This window comes from Triticum urartu, chromosome 6A (assembly GCF_056163025.1).
Source record: "Triticum urartu cultivar PI428250 chromosome 6A, HENAU_Tu73, whole genome shotgun sequence".
NCBI classification, from domain to species: domain Eukaryota; kingdom Viridiplantae; phylum Streptophyta; class Magnoliopsida; order Poales; family Poaceae; genus Triticum; species Triticum urartu.
Window position 1 is genome coordinate 183463240 of NC_141878.1, and position 10991 is coordinate 183474230.

General features: G+C 51.4%; 1 protein-coding gene and 1 pseudogene across 2 annotated transcripts; one reads left to right on the plus strand and one right to left on the minus strand.

Annotated features, from left to right (window-relative positions):
* Positions 1-5619: 5619 nt before the first annotated feature.
* Positions 5620-6772, plus strand: LOC125512107 (uncharacterized). The gene has a single exon (XM_048677173.2). The coding sequence runs from the start codon at positions 5697-5699 to the stop codon at positions 6627-6629; it is 933 nt and encodes a 310-aa protein (XP_048533130.2). The 5' UTR covers positions 5620-5696; the 3' UTR covers positions 6630-6772.
* Positions 6773-6920: 148 nt separating this feature from the next.
* Positions 6921-9949, minus strand: LOC125512106 (uncharacterized; annotated as a pseudogene). The gene is made up of 2 exons (XR_015607852.1): positions 8876-9949; positions 6921-7281 (listed from the first exon to the last, which is right to left on the minus strand). The product of XR_015607852.1 is annotated as an uncharacterized LOC125512106 (transcript).
* Between the last annotated feature and the right edge of the window lie 1042 nt (positions 9950-10991).

Below are 10991 nucleotides of genomic sequence, written 5' to 3' on the forward strand. Positions count from 1 at the left end.
GCTCCTTCGCCGGTCCTGCCTTCACCTCCGATCACCTCAACGAGCTCCACATCAAAGACCATGTTCCCGTCATCCTCGACCTCGACTCTCCTTCCTACAACGCATGGCGCACCTACTTCGCGCTCCTCTTCCGCTCCTTCCGCCTCATCGAGCATGTTGATGGCAGCATCGACATCCGCGACATAAAGGACGACGACGAGTGGCTTGCTGTGGACGCCTGCATCATCAAGTGGCTCTTTCTCACCATCTCCCCGGGGCTCTTCAACATGGTGAACTCCCGTGATCCATCGGCGTACACTATGTGGACACGGCTGTGCGACCTCTTCCTCGACAATCAACTCCAGCGCCGTGTCTTCCTCCAAGGTGACTTTTTTACTATGCAGCAAAATGATCTCTCGATCGACGAGTACTGCACGCGGATGAAGGTTCTCGCGGATGAGCTTCGTGATGTCGGCATGAACATCGACGACTCCGTCCTCCTCACGAACCTACTTCGCGGCCTCCACCCCGACCTCGGCCAATCCTCCGCCAACCTCTCCCTCATCACGCCAACGTACGCCAAGGCGGTCACGTATCTTCGCATGAAGGAGAAGCGTCTCCGTCACGCGGCGCGGCAGGCTCCTCTCGCCGCTCTCCACACCGGCACTGTCAAGGGGCCCGCCTCCCCACCCCCCCGCAGCCTCCCTGCGCGCCGGCTCCACAGCCGCCCGCCGCCCCTGACCAGGGCCGCCAGAAGAGGCGGGGAGGTCGCGACGGCCGTGGCCGCAACGGCGGCTCTCAGCCCCGCCAGGCGGCTCCATCCCCCCTGCTCAGGCCGCGGCACCCCCGCCCTGGCTCACGGGGTACAACCCCTGGACGAGGGTGGTGCACGCCTACTCGATGCCACTTCCGCGGGCGCCTGCTCCGGGCCTACTTGGCCCTCGCCCGGGTCTTCATCAGGCTCTCTTGCCCGCGCCGGGCGGCTCCGGACCCGGCGGCCCTTCGACGTACAACGGGACCATGGCTCACGGCGCTGCCATGTCACCGTCCTACGGCGCTCCATCGACCGGCTACACCTACGACCCGGCGCTCCTAGCCGCCCTCCACGCCGCCCCTTCCCCAAGAAACTACTTCGGCGGCCGGGACTGGTACATGGACACAGGCGCCGCTGCTCATATGGCGTCGAACCCCGATATCCTCTCTCGAGTCTCTCCGTACCCTCTTCTTTCTCGCATCGTTGTCGGTGATGGATCTACGCTTCCCATCACCCACCACGGCGCGTCTTCCCTCCCTCTCTCATCATCTTCCTTACCTCTCAATAACGTACTTGTGTCTCCATCCTTAATCAAAAATTTATGTTCTGTCCGTACTCTTACTCGTGAACATCCTGTTACCGTTGAGTTTGACAAACATGGTTTTTCTGTCAAGGATGCTCACTCCCGGAAGGTTATGCACCGATGTGATTCTCCCGGCGATCTCTACCCATGTGGCCAAACGACAAGCAGTGGTCCTGTCGCTCTCCACGCCGACGTCGCTCTCTGGCATGCTCGTCTTGGTCACCCCGGCGCCGCCGCTCTTCATAAAGTTTTGCAGACTTTTCCTTTTTCATGTAATAAATCGGAGGCACACACTTGTCATGCCTGTCGCATAGGAAAACACGTTCGTTTGCCGTTTTCAACTTCCTCATCAATTGCTACTCTTCCTTTTGATGTTATTCATTGTGATGTTTGGACATCTCCCGTGCCTAGCAATTCGGGTTTATCATATTACCTTGTGATTTTGGATGATTTCTCTCATTTCACTTGGACCTTTCCGTTGCGCCGCAAATCCGACGTCGCTTCCTCCCTTCATGCCTTTTACGCCTATGTTGCCACCCACTTTCACCGCACCATTGCCCATCTTCAAACCGACAACGGAAAGGAATTTGATAACCTCGCTATTCGCACCCTTTTATCCGCTCATGGCACCATTTTTCGCCTCACATGTCCATACACATCTCAACAAAACCGTCGTGCCGAACGTGTTCTCCGCACTCTTAATGAGAGTGTTCGCGCCTTGCTCTTCCACGCACACATGCCTGCTCGGTTCTGGCCAGATGCCCTCGCCACAGCTACTCTTCTTCTTAACATCCGGCCTTGCAAACCCCGATGGAACTATACCCCTCATCACCTGTTATTCGGGTCACCTCCGTCATATGATGATCTTCATGTTTTCGGTTGCCTTTGTTATCCTAATATCACCGCCACGACACCACATAAGCTAGCGCCTCGCTCCATCGCTTGTGTATTTCTTGGCTACCAACCCAACACAAAAGGCTTCCGTTGCTACGACCCGGAGTCCCATCGTGTGATCGTGTCTAGGCACGTTTATTTTGATGAGGTTGTTTTTCCGTTTCAGCAGGCATCGCCGCGTCCCTCGCCATCTCTGGACGTCTCTCCTCGACGGACTCGTGGAGCCCTTGCGCTCCCACCACCTCGCTGGTCGGGCGCGGTTGCGGCCTCGTCGCCCGCTGTCTCGCCGCCCTCGGTGTTTCCTCCGCCGACTCAGGAGGAGTCGGCCTCCCCGGCCACGTCGGGCCCCCGCCTCTTGGCTCTGGAGGAGCCGGTTTCCCCGGCCTCGCCGGGTCGCCGCCTCTCGACTCTGGCGGAGTCGGGCGCGACCCCAGCTGGGCTCTCGGGCGCCTCATTGGCTCCGGAGGAGCCGGGCACTTCGGGCCCGTCTGCGCCCGCATCACCGTCTACGACCGAGCCCGAGCCTCCTGGCTCTCTGTCGGTTCTGGAGGAGCCGACCCTCTCGGCCCCGTCGGCCGGGTCTTCTCATGCCTCGCCGATGCCCTCAACCCCAACACCCGTGGGCTCTCCGGCATCTTCCTCGTCATCCGAGCCGGTTGTTGTGGCTCCTTAGCACCGCGGTCCACGCCCGCCTCCCCCGCCGCCTCACCATCATATGGTGACGCACGCCAAGGCCGGTGTGCATCAGCCGAACCCGCGCTACCACAACCTCAGCGTCATGACCCTCTCTCCGATTCCGCGATCGGTGCGTTCTGCGTTGAGTGATCCGCATTGGACCGCCGCTATGCGTGCTGAGTACGATGCTCTTGTCGCCAACCGGACTTGGACTCTTGTTCCTCGTCCCCCTGGAGCGAACGTCATCTCGGGCAAGTGGGTTTTTCATCACAAACTCCTCCCGGACGGTTCTCTGGACAGGTACAAGGCCCGCTGGGTTGTTCGTGGATTTGCACAACGTGCCGGTGTTGACTTCTCTGAGACTTTTTCTCCGGTCGTCAAACCCGCCACGATTCGTGTGGTTCTTCAGCTGGCTGCATCTCGTCACTGGCCTGTACATCAGCTCGACATCAACAACGCTTTTTTGTACGGCCATCTTCAGGAGCGAGTCCTCTGTCAGCAGCCGACTGGGTTTGTTGACCCTCAGTGACCGGATGATGTCTGCCTATTGTCACGATCATTATATGGCCTCAAACAGGCTCCGCGCGCCTGGTACCAGCGCATCGCTGGGTTTCTCGGTCTTCTCAGGTTTCGCAGCACCACCTCTGACACGTCGTTGTTCGTGCTGCATCGGGCTGATCATGTGGCTATGCTTCTTCTCTATGTTGATGATATTGTCATCACTGCCTCCCGAGCGGACCTTCTTTGCGACATCATTGGTCGTCTCGGTTCTGAGTTTCGGCTAAAGGATCTTGGCGCGTTGCATTTCTTCCTCGGCATTAATGTGCGACGTGATGCCACTGGGTTCTTTCTGCATCAGGGACAGTACACTCTTGATCTTCTGGACCGTGCCGGCATGACTGACTGCAAGCCAGCCGCCACACCTGCTGAGGCCAAGCCGAAGCTTTTCGCTACCGCCGGCCAGCCTGCCACCGACGCCGCTCTTTACCGCAGCATTGTGGGCGCCCTTCAGTACCTCACGCTCACCAGACCAGACATTCAGTTCGCGGTGCAGCAAGTTTGCTTGCACATGCACTCGCCCCGTGATGTCCACTGGTCTTTGGTCAAGCGCATTCTTCGGTACATTCGTGGCACTCCGACCTACGGTCTTCGTCTCCGTGCATCCGCCTCGACTGAGCTTCTTGCTTATACTAACGCGGATTGGGCTGGCTGTCCAGACACTCGACGCTCCACGTTTGGCTACTGTGTCTTCTTCGAGGACTCTCTGGTCTCCTGGTCCTCTAAACGGCAGCCTACTGTCTCCCGTTCGAGTGCTGAGGCCGAGTATCGAGCTGTCGCCAACGTCGTTGCGGAGACTTGTTGGCTTCGTCAGCTTCTCGGTGAGCTTCGGATTTCTCTTCCGAAGGCTACTGTGGTCTTCTGTGACAACGTGTCGGCCACCTATCTCGCGGCTAATCCGGTGCAGCACAAGCGCACCAAACACATTGAGCTCGATGTTCACTTTGTACGCGAGAAGGTTCAGTTGGGTCAGCTTCATGTTCTTCATGTACCGACCACCCAACAGTTTGCCGACATCATGACCAAGGGATTGCCTACCGCTGCATTCCAGGAGTTCCGTTCCAGTCTTTGCATCGCCGACGCCGACGCTTCGACTGCGCAGGGGGGGGGGGTGTTGAAACGTGATATCTTTGTATTTATTTCCGACTGATTCTTCTATTATCTCTAGCCTTGTATAGATTGATCTCTAGAGATATTGTAGGGTTAATTGGCTTGTCACGCAAGACACCGCCTGTATATATTGTAACCGACTCCGATGGAATACAATTGAGTTGCATCCTATAGTCTTCTACACTTCTCACAACTCACCGGCCTCCAGAGCATGATGACTTTGCAACCTAGGCGGCTAGGCCTCTTGTTACATGTCATTAGTTACAATGGGTGCCTCTATTTTACACTGATGTATCCGTTAGAGCCTAACTACATGACATAAAAAATAACAGGAGCACAAGCCACATCAATGAATACGATGTGCACGTTTTGTCGAGGACGAGATCTCCTTCGATTCGAAGGATTTTTGGAGGACTTGGGTCCTTAGGAATTTCCCCTACTTTGATCATTTGATCATAGGATTGAAATTCTTAGGAATTTTTTCGTAGGATCCATTTACACTCAGTATTGGAGAAAAAATTCGATCACTCAAAGCCCTTTGTAGAATTCCCGTACTTTTCATGTGCTATCACCACTCATTAATCCAAATTCATATATTTTTCTAATCATGTAGGATTCAATAGGACGTGACACTCGACCCTGTGTTTTCCCATTTGTATATCTTCATAATCGTTTCAATTAAAGAGGCTGGATGGGAACACCTTGAATTTATCTATTGGGCAATTGGTCAGAATTTTGCGCCAAGACTGGGGGAGTTTGCGGCAAAGTTGTATGGGTTTAGGCAGGTTAGCCGTGAGTAATCGGCCATTGTAAAACAACGTATTTGGTGGTGGCTTTCATACCATTTCTTATATGAATATATGATATGCATGTCTTTTTTTTAGGGTAATACGCATGTCTTATGTGTATTCTAGAAACATCCATTAGGTAGCATCCGCCATGAGAGCCTCATAATCGCCCCCATGGTCGGACGTTGAACGAAGTGATCACAACGGTGACCTCGTAAATTTCAAGATGGTATGCCGGCTCAGTCTTTCGGAGATGCTCATAGAGATAAAGTGTGTATGTTTGTGTTCATAAGGATGAGTGTATGCGCATGTATATGAGCGCTTGCATCTATACTGTGTTAAAAAAAACTCTGCAATGCAATGCCGTTCCACATGTAACCAACGAGCATTTAGTTTACTGTGCGGGTTGCACCTGGAACAGAAAGAACCGCCGTTACTTTCGACAAAATTTCTTCACGCAGAAAAGGAAGGCGTTTCTTTCTATCAACAGAGCCCGCCTTTCCTCGCGACGCCGACATGTCGACGACAGATTACGAATCCAGACGATAATTCTCAAACAACGTCCACGACGTTGAGCAAAAACAAAAACCAAATTTGCTCACGTCACCACGCCAGCCACAACTTTAGAGCGCGCTCCGCTTTTCCCGCGGTTTATAAGCGGCGCGTCTCCGCTCGATCCCCCGCTCCATTCGTCCGGGCAAGAAACACACGAAAGAAAAAGAAAAGTCCACCAATAATTGCAAACCTCCCAAGCATGCAACGCCACGGCGCTGCCTGCAGCATTGCGTGCCACCCCGGCGGCGCCGGCGTGTTCATGCTGCCGCAGGTGTACGATCCTCGCGCCACGCATGGGCAGTACGACTTGGCCTCGCTGTCGGACATGGTGGCTCCATACACCGGCTGCAATGGCGGCAGCTCCGCCGTCGGATGGGCGCCTCCGGGGGGTGACTCGGTGGACGACGACGGTCGGGCGTCGCGCCGCGGCAACGGCGACGAGAGGAAGACGAGGCGGCTGGTGTCGAACCGCGAGTCGGCGAGGCGGTCGCGGGTGAGGAAGCAGAGGCGGCTGGACGAGCTGTCGACGAGGGCGGCGCGGCTCCGGGTGGCCAACCAGCGGCTCCTCGTGGAGCTCAACCGCGTGCTCGCCGAGCACGGCCGCGTGGCCCGCGAGAGCGCACGGCTCCGGGAGGAGGCCTCCGACCTGAGGGCGAGGCTCGACGGGATGGGGGTGGACGAGGCCGATGATGTTGCTCCGCAGAGCACAGAGGACACCGGCAATACGGCTTAGCTGGAGTACTAATAAGAGAGAGAAAACGCGCATGGGACTGATTCATGGCACGTAGCCAGGTGGACATAATACTAGTTCTAATGTGGCGACCAATTATATTTATTTTTATTCCTCGGTGAGGAAATGGAACTGCACGTGGTGTTCACAGTTGGAATCGGGTGAGAGATGGGTGTACAGAAGAGTATGAGCGATTTCAACCATTGAGAAATCTGCGCCGAGGCATATCGACTATCACAAACAAAATTAGCAAGAACGGTTGCACAGCCTCCAGATCGGCCAGAATTCCGCATGCAAGCATGGCGTCCACAGAAAGACACGAGAAGCTCGCCTCTGTCGCCACCGCCGAGTACTCTTTCTTCACCTAACGCGGCGGCATCTGGACACGGTCACACACACGGCCGTTCTGCACCAGTCGGGGCGACGTCAACGGCAGCACCCACCTCAAATTACAAACGAGTATGTCATCAACTTACTGCTGGGTGCTGAAGCCCTACTTTCGAGGGCACATCCTACACACTTTCAGAGAGGCGATGATGTATTGTTGATTGAATGATGGTGCTCAAAGCTCAATTCCCGCACCTTGACGCGCCTTCGTCGTGTCCATTTTCCTGCCGAGACTTCAGTCGCTTCCTGTGGTGGCTCCGCCTCCTCTCTGTGCAAGAGTTATATCATATCCAAGCATCATTTTACACATGCAACAGGTTGACCATCCAAGGAGGTTTCGTCTGACGACACTCAAGATTACGAACCACCGGTACAGACAGACAAACAAACAGGGCAGCAAAAGAAAATGGCATCAATTTCGTTCTGAAACATCTTCGGCAACATGTTTTCTGATACTTTCATAATGCATTATGCTGGGCTGCCACATGTACGAACTATTAAGCCTTCCTGAAAATGTGTTGCGGAATCCAATAGGACCTGAAGATGTAGAGTGGATGGTAGATGGAAAGTGCCAAGTCTACTTACTGACAATATGACAATTAGCAAACGAAGCCACAGAGCAACACTGAAGTACCTCATCTCGAACACAAACACAGTACAATAGGACATCGTCGTATGCCCACGATTTTGTCTAGTAGGAGTATATTGGAGCATCAAGGATATCAAAATTAATGAATCCGGAAAGATAAATAGATGTTGACTGGTTGGTAAATGCCCAACCCTGACCCCTGGACGCTAGAAGGTCCATTCATCATAGGTATGCTCTGGTGCATCCTTTTGCTAAAGGCTAAAAAGGCTACATGTTTGATTGCCGTATACCAAAATGTGAAGTGCAAATGGAGGTTGGACTCCTATTGATGATAATTTCCCCTGCAGATATAATTATGTAACAGGAAGTGACTAGGCCACATTGCCTAACAGATTGGTACAAATTTGTTCAGGCATAACCAGTGACCACTTAAGTCAGTTTCAGTAAAACCACACTGGAATCGTCTTTACAGGCAAATATGCCTTACTGGAAACTGTGTGGCGGAATCCAGTATTAGCTAAAGGTGCAAAGTGGATAGTAGATGGAAAGTGGCGAATGGCACTGATCAAACAAGCAGCAATGTTGAAATTTGAAATGCCTCATCTCGAACACAAACAACAGTAGAATAGGACATGGTCATATGCGCCAGTGCATTCTTTTCCTAAATGCCATGAGAACACGTGCGCTATTGCTTTATATACTAATCTGACGTGCAAATGGGGGTTGGAGCTTGGAGTCAATACTGATGATAATTTCCCCTGCCGATATATTACTATGTAAAAGGAAGTGATCAAACCACATTGCCTAACAGACTGGTGCCAGTTTGTTCAGGAATAAGCATTGACCAGTTAGTCATCAATTTCAGTAAAACGCACACTGCATTTGCTGCCACAGGCAAGCACCTAGCACAGGAAACAGTGATTTGGTTTCGTGCATACAGATTTTATGCTTCTAAAATTCTGCTGTCCTAAAGACTTCTTTTATGCCTCTACAGTTCTCATGGGTCGCCCGACAGAAAACCCAATGCTTGGATTGATTCAGATTTCCTATACAAAAGAGCATTGCTAACCTCAATTCCTAAATGTCAAATGATATATATTTGGCATAAGCAAATAAGCAATCAAAGCAACTAGGAATTGCAGGACTATGGCATACTGGAACTATATGAACCACCTTAGCGTATTCCACGAGCAATTTCACAAACATTCCAACCCTACTATGACAATATGACACTGCAACTAAGAATTTAGCACTACAATGTCCAAGATCATACCTGCTGAGATGCACCCTGACGATCCACTGGTAAAAGAACCCTCAGTTGATGTGCCTGCCGCTGCCCAGACCCAGTATCATCGGTGGGGAGTTGATACCGGCACACAGGGCATGTGCTCCTCATGGCGAGCCATGGCAGGATGCAGTCGCCATGGAAGTAGTGCTTGCACGGGAGAAAGACAACGCGCTGCTCCGACGCGAAGACATCCTTGCACACCGCGCAGCCGCAGGCGGCCTCCTCTTCGCTGAGCATCATCTCCGGCAGGCCTTCCACCGCCTGGCGTGACGCGGGCCGCTTGAGGAATTCGTAGTCGTCTTCGTAATCGGAATCGGTGGATGCGGTATCGGAGTCGCTGTCTTGTACGCCCACCGCCATCCGGAAGGCCCCGGGCGACGGCGTCTGGTCGATCCCGCTGGGCGTGAGCCCCTCTCCGCCGCCGGCCTCCTCTACTTCGGAGTCGGAGACGTCGGAAGCATCTGAAAAAAGGAAGCGGGAGACAAATAACTCCCCGCCGCGGAAGCCGCCGCCGCCGCCGGATAGCACCTCCGGACCGACATCTTCGTCATGGTTGGAGGGGTTCTCGCAGAAATCCTCGCTCTCCCCGTCGGGCTTGCCCTCGTCCTCATCGTCACACCGGTCGTCGCCGAATCCCCCGCCCTTCCCCTCGCATTCTCGTCGTCGTCGGATAACTGCTCGCCCTCGGCGTCCTCGTCGCATGACGACCCATCGCTCTCCCCTTCGTCGTCGTCGTGGCATAACGCTTCCTAGACCTCCCCTTCATCTTCGTCGTCGTCGACGACGACGTTGTCGCACGGGTCCCTGCAGATCTCCTCGCCGTTGCTGTCGTCGTCGTCGTCGTCGTCGCAGGGGGCACCGCATGACCACTCGCCCACGTCATCATCATCACAGCAGCAGCAATAGTCGCATGAGTCACCGCCGTCGCTATCGTCCTCGAACGGGTCGGCGCAGAACGCCTCGCCGTCGCTATCGTCTGCCATGGATGGGGATGGAGGGGCGGCGCGGATGGGTTCCGGTCTCAGACAATGTGGGGACACGGACGATCAGATCTGGTTTTTATTTTCGGCCTGGGAACCTCAGGTTGGTCCTGGTTGACGTTCAGCGAGCAGGGCGCTGCGCTCGCGTCGAAGGGAGTCCCTGACGGGCCAGCCCAGCAGCGCGGGAGCCACAAACTGTCTTTTTTTGCTGTTTTCTGTTCTTATTTTTTGCTTCATTTTTGTAATTTTATTTATACTTTAGAAAACATTATATATATATATGTTTATATTACAAAAAACACTCCTCAAAAACAAATTTAGAAAATGTTAAATAAGTATTAAGAAATGTGGAACATGTATTTGAGAAATGTTGAATAAGTATTGAAAATGTTGAACAAATATTTTAATAATGTTGAACAGTTATGAAAAAATGTTGAACGAGTATATGAAAAATGTTGAACAAGTATATGACAAATGTTGAACAAGTATTGGAAAATGTTGAACAAAGAATTTGAAGAATCTTGAACAAGTATTTGAAAATGTTGAATATGTATTAAAAATGTTGAATAGGTATTGAAAAATATTGAACGGTTATATGCAAAATGTTCAACAAGTATTTGAAAAATGTTGAATATGTATTAAAAATGTTGAATATGTATTGAAAAATGTTGAACGGGTATATGCAAAATGTTGAACAAGTATTTTAAAAATGTTAAATAAGTATATGAAAAATGTTGAACAAGTATATGACAAATGTTGAACAAAGAATTTGAAAAATATTGAACAAGTATTTGAAAATGTTGAATATGTATTAAAAAATGTTGAACAAGTATTTGAAAATGTTGAATATGTATTGAAAAATGTTGAATGGGTATATGCAAAATGTTGAACAAGTATTTGAAAAATGTTGAATATGTATTAAAAATATTGAATAGATATTGAAAAATGTTGAACGGGTATATGCAAAATGTTGAACAAGTATTTGAAAAATGTTAAATAAGTACTAAAAATGTTGAACAAGTATTTGAAAAATGTTAAATAAATACTAAAAATGTTGAATAAATATTAAAATTTTGAAGAAGTATTTGAAAAGTGTTGAATAGGTGTCCGGACAATGTTGA